At 36.1% G+C, this 20458-nt stretch overlaps 1 protein-coding gene across 2 annotated transcripts in view; it reads right to left on the reverse strand.

Annotated features, from left to right (window-relative positions):
* Positions 1-20458, reverse strand: part of PLXDC2 (plexin domain containing 2) — a 467666-nt gene that overhangs the window by 33672 nt on the left and 413536 nt on the right. For both annotated transcript variants that reach the window (XM_032880865.1, XM_032880866.1), the window contains exon 13: positions 16676-16836. In XM_032880865.1, the coding sequence (XP_032736756.1) occupies positions 16676-16836 (161 nt within the window). The remainder of the gene's footprint in view (positions 1-16675; positions 16837-20458) is intronic.

Consider the following 20458-nt stretch of genomic DNA (forward strand, 5'->3'; position numbering starts at 1 on the left):
ATCCAGGTGTGCTGGGCAACTTGTTTTCTCACCTTTTGCCTTCTCTCACATAGATGCTGACAACATTCAGATCTGTGGATATTGGTGGTTTGTTATTTTCTATTGTAAATGCTGTCCACAGGTTTTTGGTTTTGATATCCAGTTTGTTCTGTTTTTATCTGGATATTTTAAAAGAAAAAAATTTATGCTTCTACCACCATTACAATTTCCTGGAAAGTTCCATTAGTACTAACTTTTGAGATCTAAAGTAGTCTTTTTACATTTATTATTAAATTGCATCATTTATTGCTATAAAAATCTGTTACCAAATTGATTTGAGTGAAAATATTACTGAGAATTTTTAGTATTATACCTACTTTTCATTGAAAAAGAAGATAAAACATAAGCAATTGTACTATGGGTTGAGATGAATAAATGAATGAATATATAAATATTGTAAGTTTGTAAAGGCAGCAAGGCAAGGCAGAGATTTATGTGTCTCTTTATTATTTGGAGATCAATAGGAGATAATGATATATTTCCTTAAGTGGAGATACATGGTGGAGAAGAGCTAACTAAGTAGCTGCTTAGTCTCCTCCTAGCTTCTCCTGATCCAGAGTATGGATTTACACTCTGCTCTATGTCAGGGAAGCAAATCTGCACCTGTCTGGAATTTGACTCAACTTCATTATTTATGGAAACATGGGGCTTTCAACTTGAAGTCTGTGTTTGCTCTAGCTAAGAGAATGGGTGAGAAGAAAAAAGCATTTTTTCCATCAGCAGTGATTATAATATAAAGATACAAATGATCACAGATTCAAATAAAATAGGAATGTGAAAAATGCCAATTTAAATTTCAGAAAGTTTTTTGAATGTGAATATTGAAAAACTCCCCTAGGCTGCTTGGCAGAATGTGAGAGGGAAGAGAAGGAACGACAGAAGTGCTTTTGAGTGGCTGGCAGTTTACACATTATACCAAAAGCTCTCAGAATAATCTTAGTCTGCAGAGAAAGTTAGAAAAAGAGGGAGATAGAAAAACACAAAAGGATTGATTTATAAGTAGAAAATGTCAAGTATGCTTTGCTTTTCCTACCTATTTAAAGAAAGCATACATATTTAACTGTCAACTTCTCTTCTTGGTAAAATTTAAGAAATGTGTTTGCAAAGAGGACATCAGAAAGCAAAGAATAGCACTTTGGATCTCTGGCTCTTTGTTACTTTCTTCTGTTTCAAGTAACCCCTTACTGGGAAAGAGTTGTTTAAAGCACTTCACAAAACCTGTTACTTTTCTGACAAATTCCTTTGTTTTTATGCAGGCTTTTAAAGACAAACCTATGAATTGCTTGTCCTATAGTAACAGGAACATAAAATCTAAGGCATCACTCAATACTACGAACTCCCTTAAAAGATGAAGAGTTAATGGGTTCCCCCCCCCCCAAGTATTACTTCATAAAGAGTTACATTCCCTGAAAGGAAGAACTATGGTCTTGTTGTGTGGGTATGTATCTTACTTTTTCACTTTGGGTTACTCAAAAAATGAGATGTCTTCAGAAACTCTAAGTATCCACCATCACACCTTTTAGTTTATTTTGCTATTTTTGTACTGAAATGTATGCAATTTTGGGGGGGTGGGAGGAAGCCAGAACATCCCTCACTTACAAGGACAGAATGAATTTTAAATTCATTCTAGCTTAACCACTTATTCAAATACTTGGATCCCCTCTAGTAAGTCCTCAACAAAGGGCCTTCTTGAATGCTTAAATATATGTGGTGGTGAACAGCTCATCACTCAGGAGCCTTTACGTACATTTTCTGAGTACCTGCGATTATTAAAAGGTGTTTATATTGAGTCTATGCTTCTATCTTCATAACTTCTCCCCAACTATCTCCATATCCATCCTCCAGAACTACTAAGAATAAATCAGATATGTCATTTATAGAACAGCTTATTAATACTGGTGGCGAGCTGGAATGCTTTTCTTTCTCCACTTTCTCTGCTAGAACATCTCTTTCCTTCATTCATTCCTGGCATGAATTTCATGTCCTTAATATTATCCTTCCATCTCCTCTGAACACATTTTAGGCTGACCATGATCCTCTACAAGTATAAGGTGCAGAATGAAGTCTACCATGTTTGGTGAGATGTCAGCCTGCTTTTCATACAACATGCCTTTTTAGATCAACAGCTACCTACTATAAGTGATAAATTTTGAGACTCCTTTTCATTATAATTCATTGTTCTTTATTTAACCTCATGCTTCATCAGTCTCCATTTTAAACTTGTACATATTCAAGATTCAAGTCCAATTACAAGCTAATGAATCACAGATATTTCAAGGTCAACAGCAAGGAAAACTTGAAAAACAAGGAAAAAAATGATATGTGACTTAAATTAAATATAAAACAAAAAACTCTGATACACAATTAGGAGATTAGCCCTAACTAAAATCCTAGTATTTTATGTTGCATGGAGATTTGAATAATTATCACAAATTTATTTTTGTTATAGAAGAAAAAGTTTTCTCCTTTAAATAAAACAAATATCATTTCTCTTTCAAAGTTTGTGCCAAGGATAATACTTGGCACAGAGTCAGTGTTCACTAAAAACTGTTTTTTTTAAACAGATGAATGGCTTTCTCATTAACATATAAATATTGTAATTAACTGAGTAGAGAAGGTAGAAACAGAATTATTCTGACTCTATATTCTCTTATTATGTGATATAAGGAAAGTTCTTTTAATTTTAAATTAAAAATTATTTCATTTATATTAAGAAAGTTTGTTAGAGCAAAATATCTAACTCATTTGCAAATTATAATTACCTTTGGCTAATTCACTTCTAATAGAATAACAAAGAACATGATTATTTCTATTATTTAAAATAAATACATTTCTTTACATTTATATTCCCTAGATTCTAAATATTTTTAATGTCCTAACTCAAATTTAAAATTTTAATTTTCTTACAATCACAAATCATTCCTGTATTATTTATACACCAAAGCATGTTACAATAATCAAATTACACAATTTAATTTTGTTTTTAGTCAGAAAAAAAATATACTATGTGGAATTGGTGGGGAAAACCTTATAATTGAAAAAAATCATTATTATTGTGAAGCAATAATTATTGCTAAATTTAAAATTTCTATTTTCAGCCTCCAGAATTTGAAAAGATTTAAGTATTTATTTTAACAAAGAACAGTTACCAAAGTCACAAGGAAGAAATTACTCAACAGTTGGTACTGTAAGTAGAGTAATCTTCTTTTAAAGAGGTAACAGAAGGAAAGGATTAGATTACCTAATACATATATCATGTACCCAAAATGACATAATTTAGGTTTATAGCTGCCCATCTGAATTTTAGCTCTGCAGGTTTTAATTTATTTATTAATTTCATACTTTTATATATTAAGAGCTTCCCTGTGGAGATTTTATATGTAAAAATAAATATATACACATACATCATTTATTTCATGGCCTTCTGAACCATTTGAAATAACTTAGGGAATGGTAATTAAGAAGGAATTTGAGCAGAGAATTCAGGGCAGTAGAAAACATTTTATTCAGTTTTTTTTTTTTTTTTAATAATTCTTCCCAGTGAAGGGAAGAAAATATTTCACTAAATTAGAAATGCTATTTTAGTTTTAGGAATTTAAATTAAAATATTGCCCAGAAGATTAAGTTATAAACAGGCAGCTATTTAAAAAATCTTTATTTTGGTGACTAGTTATACAAGGGAATCACCATGAATTTGAACTGATATCTCAAAAACATTCAGTGAGACACATGAAGAAAATTTCAGTGCTTTAGAACGGAAAGTGAGAAAAGAAAACCACAGACTAACACTGCCTAATTTTTCTTTCTTCTTCTTTTTTTTTTTTAAAGCAAACCAGTTTCAGCGGCATCTGGGTGGCACAGTCAGTTAAGCGTCTGACTGCTGGGTTCAGCTCAGGTCATGATCTCAGGGTCTTAAGATCGAGCCCCACTTCAGGTTCCTTGAGATTCTCTCTCCTGCTCCTTCTGCCCCTCCCACTCATGGTTCTCTCTCTAACATAAATAAATCTTAAAAAAAAAGCAGCAAACAACTTTCACTGATTCTCCCCTATATTTTGCTATTTTTTTTCTGGAAATATGTCATTTAATAAAGCAGATTTTTAATGAGAGCATCAAACCATCTCAAGTCTTCCTTCATCTTTTTTCCCTCCCAGCTACTCATCAAAAGTGAAAGCCATCTTCTGCCTCCACTGAAAAATGAAAATAAGTATTTTGTTTCAATGAAACATTTTTTAGTTTACTTTAAGACTGAATAAGATTAAGGAACACCTTGTAGGTAAAACTTAATTATAAAAAACATGCGACTTCCAGATAAAAAAAGACTCGTGAGTCTATGAAACCATCTATTTATTATATAGATTATTCAACGGATCATGTCTTCCCAATTCCCAAGGGTTATGCATTTAGCAGCTGCAAAGAAAGATGCCAAACTCTGAGTAAACACTTTTTTCCTCCCCAGCAGCAGCCTTTGAATCCTTGCCTGGCTCCTGTCCTCTGGCTTCTTTCCTGGAGGCACTATCGATTGCCAGGAAAAGTTGAGGGCCACAGCTGCCTGTCTTCCTTTAATCATATTCTCCACTGGTCCTTGTTATGTACAAATATTTGTTGGGATGGGGAATCCCTTGAGTGGCAAACTGCTTAAAAGACCATTGTTATACTGCTGCTGTAGGCGGCACAGCCTGCAGCCCAGGACAAGGAGTCCTGGGTTCAAGTCTCAGCTCTGAAACTAGACTTCAAGTGACCCCAGCACACTATTTCACTCTCCTGGGTTTCTATTTCTACACTGAGCCTGACTGTAATAAAGGTGTAGAAAGGACACTTTCCACTTAGGTTCCAGGAACAGATGATTTTGGTGGTTTTGATTAATACAGATTTTATAGTATTGAGAGCTATGAGACTGGGGTGAAGAGATCATCTTTCAGAATGTTAACTTTGGTGGCAAGTTGTGTCAAATAATTTTTTTAAAACAAGATTTCATTTAAAAAATATTTTATTTATTTATTTGACAGACAGAGATTACAAGTAGGCAGAGAGGCAGGCAGAGAGAGGGGGGAAGCAGGTTCCCCGTTGATCAGAGAGTCTGATGCAAGTCTCGATCCCAGGACCCTGAGATTATGACCTGAGCTGAAGGCAGAGGCTTAACCCACTGAGCCACACAAGTGCCCACAAGATTTCATTTTTTAGGGAAAAAGGGAGAGAGAGAGAACAGGTGAGCATGGGGGAGGGGCAAAAGTAGAGGGTTGCCTCTTTTGTAAAACTCAATATTCAATTTGAAAGCCTTGATTAAAATGTTTATAATCTCTCTCTAGCCAGTAGAATGTAAGCTTCATGAAGGCAAGCCTTTCACTTTCACTGATTCTCCCCTATATTTTGCTATTTTTTTTTCTGGAAATATGTCATTTAATAAGGAGGATTTTTTAATGAGAGCATCAAACCATCTCAAGTTTTCCTTCATCTTTCTTTCCTCCCAGGAAGGAAAGATGTCTCTTGTCCTTTTTGTTTATCTCTGTAATTTGGGTACTTGGCACATAATAGGAGATCAATGAATTTGAATGAATGAATGAATGTACAACTTATCAAATAGCTTTGTCAGCATTTCCCTCCTCAAGCTTCCAATTTCCTCACCCCAGTGCTAAAGATTACTTGGTTTTTTATTTTCAAAAAATGTGGAGAGAATCAGACTTTCTAATCAGCTCTTCTTTCTGCAAGGTTTTCTCTAAAGCCAGCATTGTCCAATAGAAATACTGTTTGCCACATACATAATGTTATAACTATTTGTAGCCACGTTAAAAAGTAAAACTAAGTGAAATTAATTTTAATTGAGGTATAAATGACAAATAACGTTGTATTAGTTTGAAGTGTATTATATAATGATTCAATATCTGTGTTTATTGTTAAATGATCATAGTAAGTCTAGTTACTGTCTGAAACCATACAAAGTTACAAAATTTTAACTCTTATGATAATAACTTTTAAGATTTACTCTTCTGGCAATTTTCAAATATACATGACAATATTACTGACTATACTCACCCTGCTGTACATTATATCCCCATGACTTATTTATTTTCCAATTGGAAATTTGTATCTTTTGACCCCCTTCACCCATTTCATCCACTTCTCAACTTCCCTCCCCTCTGGCAACTACCTTTCTGTTCTCTGTATCTATGAGTTTTGTTTGTTCATTTATTTTGTTTTTTGAGTTCTACATATAAGTGAAATCATATGGAAATTTGTCTTTCTCTGTCTGATTTATTTCACTTAGCCTAATACCTCAAGATCCAACCATGTTATCACAAATGGCAAGACTTTAATCTTTTTTTATAGTTGAGTAGTATTCTATTGTGCATATATATGTATATGTGTATATACATACATACATACATACATACATACACACACACACAAAATTCCTCCTTATCTATTCATTCATCAGTGGACTCTTACGTTTACCTATTTCCATATCTTGGTTATTAGAAATGATGCTGCAATGAATGTAGGGATGTGTGTATCTTTTCAAATGAGTATTTTCATTTTCTTTGGATAAATACCCAGAAGCAGAATTGCTAGATAATATGGTAATTCAATTTAATTTTTGAGGAAAATTTTTTTGAGGAAACTCCGTATTATTTTGCACCAATTTACATTACCAGCAACAGCACACAAGTGTACTCTTTTTTCCACATCCTGGCCAATATCTGTTATTTCTTGTCTTTTTGATAGTAGCCATCCTGACAAGTATGAGTTGATATCTCATTGTTCCCTAATTAGTGATGATGAGCATCTTTTCCTGTGCCTCTTGGTTATTCTACATGGTTTCTTTGGGAAAATGCCTATTCACTATTAATCAGACTATTTTTTTTTTTTTTTTTTTGCTACGGAAGTATATGAGCTCTTTATATATTTTGGATATTAAACCCTTAGTGGATATATGATCTGTAAATATTTTCTCCCACTCACAATAGGTTGTCTTTTCATTTTGTTCATGGCTTCCTTTGGTGTACTTCTGCTTTTTAGTTTGTTGTCATTTCACTTGTTTATTTTTGCTTTTATTGCCTTTGTTTTTGGGGTCAGTTTCAAAAAATCATCACCACAACTGATGTCAAGGAGCTTACCATCTGTCTTCTTCTAGAAGTTCTTTGGTTTTAGGTCTTACATTCAAGTCCGTATTTTGAGTTAATTTTTTGTGTATCGTAAGATAGCAGTCTAGTTTCATTCTTTTGTATGTGGGTGTCCAGTTTTCTCAATACCACTTACTGAAGAGACTGTCCTTTCACTATTGTGTATTTTTGCCTCTTTCGATGTAAACTAATTGACTACATATGCATGAATTTAATTTTTCTGGGCTCTCTGTTCTATTCCATTGGTGTCTGTTTTTATATCAATAGTTTGATTGCTATAGCTATGTAATATCATTATTTCAAACCAGGAACATGATGCCTTCAGCTTTGTTCTTCTCTCTCAAGATTGTTTTCACTATTCAGGGTCTTTTGCTATTCCATACGAATTTTGGGATTGTTTGTTTTATTTCTGTAAAAAAATGCTGGATAATTGACATTGCACAGGGATTGCATTGAATCTCTAGATTGTTTTGAGTGATATGGACTTTTTACTATAATTTATTCTCTTAATCCATGAGTGCAGAGTATTTATCCATTTATTTGTGTCTTTAATTTTTTTCATCAGTATCATATCATTAGCATATAGGTATTTCATCTCATTGGTTAATTTTTTTCTTAGGAATTTTATTATTTTTGATGCAATTGTAAATGGGATTGTCTTCTTAATTTCCTTTTCTGAGAGTTTGCAGTTAGTGTATACAAGCACAACATATATTTGTGTACTGATTATTTATCCTACAACTTTACTGAATTTGTTTATTCTCTCTAACAGTTTTTTGGTGGAATCTTTAGGGTTTTCTATGTATAAGATCATGTCATCCACAACTAGTGACCATTTTACTTCTTCCTTTCCAATATGTATGCCTCTTATTTCTTTTTCTTGTCTAATTGCCCTGGCTAGGATTTTTGATACTATATTGAATAAATGTGGCAAGAATGGGCATCCTTCTCTTGTTCCTGGTCTTAGATGAAAAGCTTTTAGCTTTCCATGTTGAATATGATGTTAACTATGGGCTTGTCATATATGGCCTTTGTTATGTTGAAGTATGTTTCCTTTATAGCCACTTTTTTTGGAGAGTTTTTATCATAAACAGATGTTGAATTTGGTCAAATACTTTTTCTGCATCTCTTCAGATGGTATGATTTTTCCTCATTTTGTTTAATGTGGTGTATAATGTTGATTGATTTGCAAATGCTGAACCATCGTTATATCTCTGGAACAAATTCTACCTCATCATGGTGTATGATTGCTTTAATGTATTGTTGAATTTGGTTTGCTAATATGTTGTTGAGGATTTTTTGCACCAATATTCACTGGAGTATTGGCCCAGGATTTTCCTTTTTTGTGGTGTCTTTGTCTGCTTCTGGTATCACGGTAATCCTAGCTTTGTAAAAGAGTTTGGAAGCATTCCCTCTTTAATTTTTTGCAAGAGTTTAAGAAGGATATGTATTAAGTCTTCTTAAAATATTTAGTAGAATTTACCAGTGAAATTGTCTTAACCTGAAATTTGGTTTGTAGTAAGATTTTTGATTACTGATTCAATCTTCTTAACTAGTAATTAGTCTATTCAGATTGTGTATTTCTTCATTATTCAGTCTTTTGAGGATTGTATGCTTCTAGGAATTTACCCATGCTTCTAAGCTGGTGTATAATTGTTCATAGTAGTGTCTTATCATCCCTTTTATTTCTGTGGTATCAGTTGTAACTTCTCCTCTTTTATTTCTGATTTATTTGAGCTCTCTTGGTAAGTCTAGCTAAAGGTTTGTCAAATCTATTTATCTTTTCAAAGTACCAGCTTATTGATCTTTTCTTCTTTTTAGTATCTACTTCATATTTGTGCTGTTGTTATTTTTTCCATTCTACTAACTTTAGGCTCTGTTGGTTTTTCTTTTTCTAGTTCCTTTAGGTGTAAAGGTGCACTGTTTACTTGAGATTTTTCTTTTTTTTTTTTTTTTTTTTTTTTTTAGTTAGGCTTGTTTTACTATGAACTTAGAATTCCCTCTTAGAACTGCTTTGCTGCATCCCATAGATTTTAGTATGTTGTACTTCCATTTTCATTTGTCTCAATTTTTTTTTAATTTCTCCACTGCCCCTTTGGTTTTTCAGTAGATGTTGTTTAATCTTCACATACTCATGATTTTTCCAGTCATTTATTGAGGCTTTGTGGGAGAGTGCAAGTGTCGGGCATGCCTACTGGCTTTAGTGGGGCAGCAAAAAAGTGTAGGGCTTAGGGATGCCCACTGGCTTTAGCAAGGCAGTGGGAGGGGCTGGGGCATGCCTGCTGGCTTTTGAAGGGGAGTGAGGCAGTGCAGGGACTGTGTGCCCCTACCGGCACCTACAAGGTATTGAGAGAGTGCAAAAATGGTGCTTACCAGCACTACCATTTCTGGAGAGAGTCCCAAAAGCTCCTTCAATGCTTTCAGATGGGCAAATGAATCTCCTTCACATATAGTTTAGGTGCTTTTCAAATTGCTGCTTCTGTGGTGGGCCCGGAGTGATGAGTCTGTGTGTGAGCCTTTTAAGATCAGTATGTTAGTTCCCTATAGACTTTTAGGTCTCCTGGATGGCAGCCCCATTGGTTTTCAAAGACAGATGTTTTAGGAATTCATCTTTATGATGCAGGTCTCAAGGGTTAGGCTGCCTGATATGGGGCAGAAACCCCTAGCTCCTAAAGAAGTTCTGGATTTGTGAGATCTCTCCTGACCGTAAGTTGCCATGTTGGGGGTGGGGCTTTCAGTAAGCATGGCTTTCCGTGTCTACCTGTCTCCATATGGTGCTTTTATAATTTGTTGTGAAGGAGCTGTTCCCCAGTTTTCCAGGTCCTTTTCATAAAGAATTGTTTTACAGGTTCAGGGTGTCCATGGGAGGAGGTGAGTTCAGGATCCTCCTGTGCTGCTATCTTGGACCGCCTCCCAAGTCAATTTTAATAATATATTTTAGTTAACCCAATATCCCCAAGATATTTTCATTTTAACATGTAATTATTATAGAAATTATTAATGAGCTCCTATACATTCTTTTCTCGTAAATTTCAAATCTGGTGGGTATTTTATATGCACCTCAGTCCAAACTAGTCACGTTTCTTTTTTTCTTTTTCTTTTTTTTTTTTTTTAAGATTTTATTTATTTATTTGACAGACAGAAATCACAAGTAGGCAGAGAGGCAGGCACAGAGAGAGGGGGAGGCATGCTCCCTGCTGAGCAGAGAGCCCGATGCGGGGTTCGATCCCAGGACCCTGGGATCATGACCTGGGCTGAAGGCAGAGGCTTTAACCCACTGAGCCACCCAGGCACCCCAGACACATTTCAAGTGCTCAGTTGACACTTAAGGCTAGTGGTTACCACACTGACAGCTCAGCTCTATACCCTTCCTTTCTCTAATCCTCAGGATAAGAATTATATTCCATATAAAGGTAAGCCTCATTGCTCTGCATTATCTTAGTGTCCTTGTGAGAGGCATTGTGCCTATAATTTTTGCTTTCTTCCCTATCATCTTTAAATGAGCCCTTTGTTCAGATTGCTTTCTCCATGAGGGTGTGTTCAGTAGTACTTTACAACATCAGCAGCATGATGTAGTATTCTTAGTTTTTGCTTTACAAAAAAAACTTTAATATTTTACTCACAGAATCTACTTTCCAAGATATCGGTCACCTTTATCATTAGGGTCTTATTCATTTATCTTCATTTTTATTAATAGAGAACAATCAAATCTGGACATAAATGTCTAAATATTAGTCATTGTTTAAAATACTAAGAAAAATCAAGGGCAGTATTCAACATAAATTCTTTCATTAAGATTACTCATCTAGGGGTGCCTGGGTGGCTCAGTGGGTTAAAGCCTCTGCCTTTGGCTCAGGTCATGATCCCAGGGTCCTGGGATCGAGCCCCGCATCGGGCTCTCTGCTCAGCAGGGAGCCTGCTTCCCTTCTTCTCTCTCCCTTCCTCTCTCTGCCTGCCTCTCTGCTAACCTGCGATCTCTGTCTGTCAAATAAATAAATAAAATCTTAAAAAAAAAAAAAGATTACTCGTCTAAAGCAATTTCTTTATAGTCCACACAGAATTCTTTCGTGGGGATTCTTTTTCATGTGATTTCTACTGTAGAATATTATTTTCTTGACCTTCAGCTAGATTTATTTTATGCACCTTAGTTAAAAATCTTAAATTGAGATATGTTTAAGTAACAGTGTAAACATTTATCTCTGTAACCCATATTCATGCAACAATGAAATTTATTATAAATCACAGAATCTATGCCTAGAAATGTTCAGCAAACACTAATATAGAATCTAAGGCATATTTAATTCTTCCAAAGAGACAGTAGTTTTATTAAAATCTATTAAAAATTAAGGTGCATGTGATTATTTGAATATTTGTTCTCTGGTATTTTGTTTCAAGATAATAAACTTAATTTCAAAAAAAGATTTTAAAGTACATTAGTCATTCTTGTGTCATATGATGGGTTTTGGTCAAAATCAGGTGCCTTTTTGAAAATTAGTGAGAAAAGTCAGGTAAACACAAAATGAAAGTCATCTAGTAAAAAGTTAAAGAAAATATTCAGTATAAAATGTGAAGAGGATGATGGAGGAATAGAAGATAAGTTCAGGAAAAATAGACTAGTCTGCCAGACGGAGTAAAGACTGACTGTCTTAGAAGAATGAAACTCTTACACATGACCCCATATATGATGACATAGGATATGAACAATTTAATTGTTTAATTGCACAATATACAAGGTGCTGACCTGCTTTATCACAAGGACTTCTTGACTTTCGTCTAGTTTTCCCTTCATTTTAGTTATTTTATTGCCTTTTGTCACATTCACTTAGTATTCCATGCAAGGATGTATTTCTAGATTTTAATTCCCATTTTATCCCATTTTTCCCCTATTAAATATGAAGTTTAAAAGCTAAAGCCCAGGGGCACCTGGGTGGCTCCATCAGTTAAGCATCTGCTCTTGGCTCAGGTCATGATTCCAGGGTCCTGGGATGGAGCTCCATGTCAGGCTCCCTGCTTAGCAAGGAGTCTGCTTTTCTCCTCTCCCTCTGCCCCTCTCCTCATGCTCTCTCTCTCTCAATAAATAAATAAAATCTTAAAAAAAAAAGGATAAAGCCCATTTAAGTACTTTGTATGAGGGAGAGGGTTTGTGTCCATAAAATGCACAACAACTGGTATATATTTTCTGCAAGAACAAAACACAGATAACAGCCATTGTCATTCCCTTCACTAAAAGGAGACGAGAGCAACAACAGCTACACAAATTGGTTACAAATCCAGACAATGATCTTTGGCAATATTTCAGTTCCATTAAATGGCTTATTGCCTTCTTTTGACTTTACTTTTAAGAATCTATTCTAAGGACATAATCTATATCCTCCTATATTTTTACACAGCACCTGAGGAAAGCCCTCCACACACAGAGAGGCAGCATGGCCCAGTGGTTGAGGATATGGTCTCTGGAGAGCCAGGGCTCAAATTCTGACTCCACCACTAGGCTAAATTCATGATGTTGAGCAAGCTTCATCATCTATGATATGAAATAAAAAGATTATTTATCCTAGGGTCTTTGAGAGGATTAAATGAGGTAGTAAGTATAAATCACTTCCACTAGGTGAGTTCATTAAGTGTTCACTATTACCATCATTACTGTCACAACAGGGCTAACTATAATAGCAAAAATAACAATGACAAGAAAAAGGAAGAGCCCCAATGCTCCATAATATGAGATTGGTTGCATAAACTCTGGTCTATCCAATCAAGGGCAAAGTCATTACATTTCATCACAGTATATACAGTGTAGCACAGGAACTAAGTCCTATAAGCATTCGATGCAATCTGAATTTCATTATGAAAAACACACAAGATACACACTGGGTAACGTTTTAATATCACAAAAATGGAATGTGTATTATGGTCAAGGGCTTGTCACAGTGTAATAGGTAGAGTGTAATGCATCTCACATATGATGCAGTTTGTGGTTGGCAGAATGATAACTTTCCAAAGATATGTGTGTCCGAATAGCTAAAATCTGCCAATGCTACCTTCTACAGGAAAATGAACTTTGTAGATGGGATTAAATTAAGGAGTTTGAGATGGGGAGATTATCCTGGATTGTCCAAATGAGCCCAATGTAATCACAAGGGGTCTTGCAAGAAGGAGGCAAAGGGATTTAGAGTTGTTAGTAGATATGATGGCAGAAGCAAAGTTTGGGATCATTAGAAGGGCCAGGAGTCAAGGAATGCATACAACCTCTAGCAGCTGAAAACAGTAAACAACTTCTGAAATCTCTAGAAGGAACCAGGCTTGCTGACACCTTGACTAATTCTATACTTCTGACCTCCAGTGAGACTAATTACAACAGTGAGACTAAATCTGGACTTCTGACCTTTAAACCTGTAAGATAATAAGTATGGATTGTTTTAAGCTCCTAGGTTTGTGGTAATTTGTTACAGCAGCAATAGGAACCTAATATATAGTCAAGTAAGGCTCTTTTCTACTTCTAGGAAATGTTAGTACTTTCTGAATACCACCTGACAGCATAAGAGGCAATCAATAAAAGCTACTGACAAAACACTGAATGGAATAGTATACAGCCATCAAAATGATGTTTACAAATGAAAAAATGTTATTTTAAAAAAATAACAGTTTGCATTTTGGTGAAATCATAGTTAACTAACTGGGCAAACATCAAATTCTGCATACAAAAATTCCAGTAGAAAATAAATTAAAATAATAATAGTGATTGTTTCTACATGTTGGCCCTATAAAGATGACTCTACTTTTTCTTCTTCACATTTCTGCAAATTTTCTATAACGAGCAGGTATTCTTTTCATAATGGGAGAAAGCACATCAATTTCATTTAAAAAGCAGACAGCAGTATAATGAGGCACATGAAAAGCAATTTACATAATATCGGTAAATTCAATCTTTTTATGCACCAATGACTCTAATTTAACTAGTAATTCAAAACCTTCAAATTCGTGGGTCTAGCACGTCAGTTACTGTGAAGTCATGACGGGTCTGTGTTTTGAATTTGTCAACATGGGTCAGCTTTAATAATAATAAAGCTAAGATTATCATCTTCAAAAATCACCTGCTGACCAGCCACTGTGAGCTACATAGGGATAGCAAGCAGGGTGTCAAGGAGGAAGTGATTTATGTAGAAATTGGCTGTCAACCAATGGGAAGGAAAAAGGCAAAGGGAAGAAAAGCTCAGGAACCTGCAGAATGATTCTGTTTACTTGAGTGTAGAAAGATAAGAGAAATCTTTCTACAACTGTGGCTGTTTGACCTTGGAGAAACCATTCCACCACTCTGAACGTCAGTCTCTTCCTTTGTGTTATGAGGGCACGGAACAAAGCTATCTCTAAGATGAATGCCAAAAAAAAAAAAAAAAAAAAAAAAAAAACCACCCCCAAACCCAGAAAAAACAAGAAACAAACACAAAAATAAAAAAAAAAACTTTCACTATTCTTCAGTCTCACTTTGTATTTCCACAGGGATTGCTATGCACTGATGTGAACTGGGTCTTCTGCACCGTGCAAATGGCCAAGTCCATCACCATCAGATATTTCACAGTGTCTTCATTTTTACAGTGTCAGAAAATAGACTGCATGGTGCATTAAAGGCTTCAATAAGTAAGAGGTTATAGAAGCAGCCTGATGTCTGCTTAGTCACTGAAGCCTTACAGCTTGTTACTTGTCAGCTGTTTGAGGAATGCATTCATGACCCAGGAAAGTTTTCCTACTTTCTTCCATGAAAGGAAGCAACTTGGCAAAACTTAAAAAACAGCTTTCCAACTAAATGAAATGCTTGATAATTTCACAATTATTTTGATTTTAAATGAGGATGCCATTTCCAGAATACATATGTGAAATTTTAATGGAAGCTCAAAATCTCAAAGGATTTTTTTTTCCCCAGAAAATATTGATAGAGTACCTCTTATTTGAAGGAAGCTTTGTTGTTTAATCCAAATCTTAAGGAACTTTTAAGTCAGTAGGAGGGGAATGAATCAGGTTCATAGTTAATTCTAATGTGAAACAGAAAGGTAAATGCCATAGAAAGAGATGGATGAATTATAACGGATAGAATTTCAGAGGAGGAAGAGAGATCATGTCCAGGTGTCCAGACAGAGATGGTTCAGGGAAGCTTAGGGGACACATGGCTTCGAAGGTGCTCAGATCCTGAATTCAAGAACTGGGATGTCAAGAGAGGGCTTTGTTGGTGGAGGAAACAGAATAAACAAAGTCTTGATGGCATGGAAAATTTGGAGCATGTATAGAGTAAAGTAAAAAGGAAAATTTGGTGGTATTGCCATCTCCAGGTGGAAGATGTATGGGATAAAGATCAAAATGATCGACAAGATCTAGACCACCAAGGCCTTGAATGCCAACCTAAGGAGACTGCATGTTAGTCTACAGACAGCTGAGAACCGTATAGGACTTTTAAGCAATTATTTAATTGATTAGCTCTCATCTCTCCCTCTTAAAGGGAACAAAGGTAATTCTGTAGTTTAAAATTTATGATAATTTCTCATTCAACAAGTGAACAAAATTCTAATCCACCTTTCTGTACGTCACCCAATGAGTTGGAAAAGATTTCAGATTTATAGTTTTGAAACTCTAAGCGGTGGGGGGGGGGGAAGATTTCCTCCATTACTTTACTATTTCTTTGGGGTTGGAAGAGCAGTAGCCCTATTAAGATGTTGGAATGAAAGCTGCACACATGATGGTCCCAGGAATTCTAACTGACCGGGGCATAGAATGGGACATGAACTTTATCCAGTGCCCTCCCAGCATCCTAACTTCAGGCCTTTTGGACATCAAGGCTTGGCTCTGGATCCTTTAGCCAGCTCCTGGTCTTCCTCCCTGATTGTTCTTGGGAACTGGCACTAAATCTACATTTTGTACATGAAAAGAGAACACCAGTTCAGCACAGTGCTCTCTCTGTGGCTGAGTGTGCGTGTGTACCCACATGTGCATGCACATTCATATATAAACATATAAATATACACACATTACACAAAATGGTGATGGCACATACCCTTATCTTTTTGTTATACCTGTTACATCTTACTGTTATTTTGTAGTGAAAGCTCTATTTTTCCTAAATGGTTGACAGCACGTCCACCATATTGTATTATGAATCCAGCCAATACTCAATTCATATTTACTTATCAATACATCCAAGCCAAGTCCTGCAGCCTCCAGTACCTGCTGAATTTCTTTCTACGATCAGGTGAACAGCTGGTCTAACAGGACAAAAACATTATAGTTTCTATTTTTCTTCAGATCTGCGAAAGGCAAGATAGCTTATTTCTTTAAAAGCTCCTGAGATAAGTGAACTTATCACATGGAAGCAATCTATCAATATGCTTGTGTGTGCACGCATGTGTGAAACCCGTCTGCTCGTGATGGCAAAATGCAGAAGTCAGGTGCTGCATATTAAATACAGGTGGTGTTAGCAAATACACGGAGTTCATCCACCAGCTTGGATTTCATGTGTCATGCCCAACACTTACCTCAATAAAGAAAATGCTGGCTGCTGACGTTGGATGGTGATACATATAGACGGTCACGAGAATGGCTGCTACTATAATGAGGACCAGGATGAGAATTCCAACAATGAGGCCAGCATGAAGGGTGCCCCCTTTCTTCTCCGCTGCGCTGTCATCTGTAGAAGCTGAAAGAACAGCACAGAACGTTCATGTGTGTGCTTTCAAGTTTGCATTTTCATTAGAGGAGGTGTTTATAGTTTCAATAAAATACCATTAGAACTTTTTCTTTTACTTTCTGTACAACTCTTCCTTTCCGTGACACCAGTTTTCGAAGTCTGATGCTCTTTATTTGGGCAATGAAAAATCCATGCTATTCATGATTAAAAATACATTTATAGTTGTGTTTTAATTTATAGTGCAATAAACAAAATTAATAGCCTTTATTCTAAAAGTACTGTGGAAAATCTAAAACTCTAATTAACTATATAATATATTTAACTTTGATTTTTCTCATTAAACCACTGCCACTTTTACCTATGGAAAAATTGATTACTGTTTGAAACTTCCTCTCTCATCTTTTTCTGGAAATTTTATATTGCAGAGTTTAACGCTTCTTTTGATGGGCTAGAAAGTCTGTACATTTTCAGAAAGTCTGTGCATGAGTTCAAAAGCTAATTTTCAAAATCTTTTTTAAACTGAAATGCTCTTTAAAAGAGTAACAGATGGACACTAATTGACCCTCAGATAGTTTTATCACCATCTCAAGAGAACACACAGAATATCAAAATATTCCACTATGCCACAAACCAATATCATTTGGTCTGACTTTTACTGAGATGTTTTCCACTGTAACACTCATTTTCACAGAATCAGAAAAAAGAAATTAAATTTCTAAAGTAATAATTACCAAGCCAAAGTCAGTCAACCAAATAAAGCTAATCTCTAAAGTCTTCTCTTGTTCTAAAATTCTGCAATCTTTGATGACTACTCAGGTATTTAAAGATCTTAAATTATATGTAGCAGGTAACTGTTTATGTGCATACTATGACTGATTATTTTGAACCATTAGAAAAATTGCTTAACATTCATAAAAGTTCTACAGTAGTAGATTCCTAATCTTTTTTTTTTTTTAGATTTTTTAATTTATTATTTATTTGACAGACAGAGATCACAAGTAGGCAGAGAGACAGGGATAGAGAGAGGAGGAAGCAGGCTCCCTGCTCTCTGCTGAGCATAGAGCCTGATGCGGGGCTTAATCCCCGCATCCTGGGATCATGACCTGAGCTGAAGGCAGAGGCTTTTTTTTTTTTAATATTTTATTTATTTATTTGACAGACAGAGATCACAAGTAGGCTGAGAAGCCGGCAGAGAGAGAGGAGGAAGCAGGTTCCCTGCTGAGCAGAGAGACCGATGCGGGGCTCTATCCCAGGACCCTGGGATCATGACCTGAGCCGAAGGCAGAGGCTTTAACCCACTGAGCCACCCAGGCGCCCAAGGCAGAGGCTTTAACCCACTGAGTCACCCAGGCGCCCCTAGATTCCTAACCTTTCCATTATGAATTTGCATCTTTGTTTTAAACATTATTTTTGTCTATTGAACCTCATTTAATAAGCACTGATTTATTTCTCTTATTTTAGATTTTTTGCTAGTAGAAAGCAAACATGACTCCCTCACAGAATGTGTGGTCAATGTGAAGTAACAGAATTCCAGATAAAGCAAAGAAACATGACTTCCTTGTTCTTCCTGTCCACCCTTTAAATTTTTGTTATTATTGTTTGTTTATTATCTGCTTGAGACCCATGGTAGGTGTTTGGTAATTCTTCTCCAAATCTAATAAAGCTCAATATCCTAAAGCTTTCCCTTACATAACTAAAATTCATTGTTGAAAGAAAATACAATTTAAACAGTAATTCATTATATAAAAATTCACTCACAGAGAGGATTTTGGGAAGAAGGAAGAGTATAAATATCAGGGATCTGTCTCCCTTTGTAGACAATAAGTCCACTGGCAGAATGTGTCTGACAACTATCTTGGCACTCTGGACTCTTATCAAAGCATTGCAACTTTCAGGAGAAAGGCTTGGACTGCAAATTATGGTTAATTTCAATTTCAGCTCTTAGCACAGTAGTGGCTACCCATCCTCCACCCCTCAGTCATGTGGCAGGCAGCTGCACATGTGTTCCTGAAGTAGCATACAGGAACTAGGGCAGGCAAAAAGCACCCTGTCCTCCAGAGATCAGGGATCTGTGTTCTGACCACTGATTGGTGCTTCTCATCACAGAGGCACAAAGATGTAGCCATTGGTTTCTTGTACTTTCCTCCATTGTTGCAAACCCTTCCCCCTCTGGCTGAAGTAATTTCCAAGAGATTTAGAGAGCCAGGGCTCTTTTCACCCTCCTCCACTTCATTTTTCTCTTTTTCCACTTTTGGGAGCTAGACAGTAAAGACTAGGACATTCAAAAACAACTGCATGTATGGGGGAAAATTAGACAGTGAGGGCACATGCTTAGGAAATGGCTCAGAAAAGACCTGAAAAGACATTAAGATTACACCTCAGGCTGATCCTCAGCTAGAGACAGTCTGCAACAACAATAACAACATATAAGACAATCAACAATAAACAAAAATAATATCAAAAAGCAGCAAGCTATGGGGAAGGGGAAGGGGAGAATCTGATTTCCAGAGTTACCACATTATTAGATTCAAATATCCAGTTTTTAGCAAAAATTCACAAAACATGCAAGGAAACAAGAAAGTATGGTTCATTCAAAGCAAAAAAAAAAAAAAAAAATCAACAGAAATCATTCCTGAAAAAGAACTGACAGCAGTATAATAGAGTTTAAAATAATTGTCTTGAAGATGCTCAAAAACCAAAAGAAGATGGGGAGAGAGTCAAGAAAACAATGTGTGAACAAAATGAAATATCAACACAGAGATAGAAACCTGAAAAAGGCAGAAAGAAATTCTGGAGCTGAACATATACAGTAACTGTAATGAAAAATTCACCAGAGGGATTCAAAGGCAGAATTGAGCAGGCAGAACAAAGAACCAGTGGACTTGGAAGACAGGACAGTGGAAATCACGGACTTTGAGGGACAGAAAGGAAAAGAGCTGAGGGGCCATCAAGTAGATCAACATGCCCATTGCAGGAGTCCAGAAAGGAGGGACAGAGAGGGGCAGAGAGAATATTTTAAGAAATAATGCCCCCAAACTTCCCAGATTTGATAAAAGACATGAATATAAACATCCAAGAAGCTCAAGGAACTCCAGTAAGATGAACTCAAAAAGACCCACACCGAGATTCATTATGACCAAAGTTTTGAAAATCAAAGTCAAAGAGAGAATCCCTAAGATAACAAAAAAGAAAAGAGTGAGGAAAGAGCAAGATGGTGGAGGAGTAGGAGACCGAAATATCATCAGGTCCCAGGAGTTCAGCTCAATAGTTATCAAACCATTTTGAACATCTACAAACTCAATAGGAGACAGAAAAAAAAAAAAAAGCAGCAATTCTAGGATCAGAAAAGCAACTACTTTCTGGAAGGTAGGACATGCGGAAAAGTGAATCTGAGATGATAGGTGGGAAGAGAGACTGCGGAGGGAGAGGCCGGCTCCCAGCAAGTAAGAGAGCACTGGAGCACAAAATTGGAACTTTTAGAAGTCAGCTCCACTGAGGGAAGTTGCTCCCAAGGCTTAGCGGGTGGTAGATCCCTCGACACAAAAAGACCAGGGGTGCCTGCGTGTGGCAGAGCTGCCATGTATCAGAGCAGAGAAGCCAGCTGCAGAGACAGAGCTGAGCAGGGGGCTCT

Source organism: Lontra canadensis, unplaced genomic scaffold (genome assembly GCF_010015895.1).
Source record: "Lontra canadensis isolate GAN:19392208 unplaced genomic scaffold, GSC_riverotter_1.0 scaffold72, whole genome shotgun sequence".
NCBI classification, from domain to species: Eukaryota; Metazoa; Chordata; class Mammalia; order Carnivora; family Mustelidae; genus Lontra; species Lontra canadensis.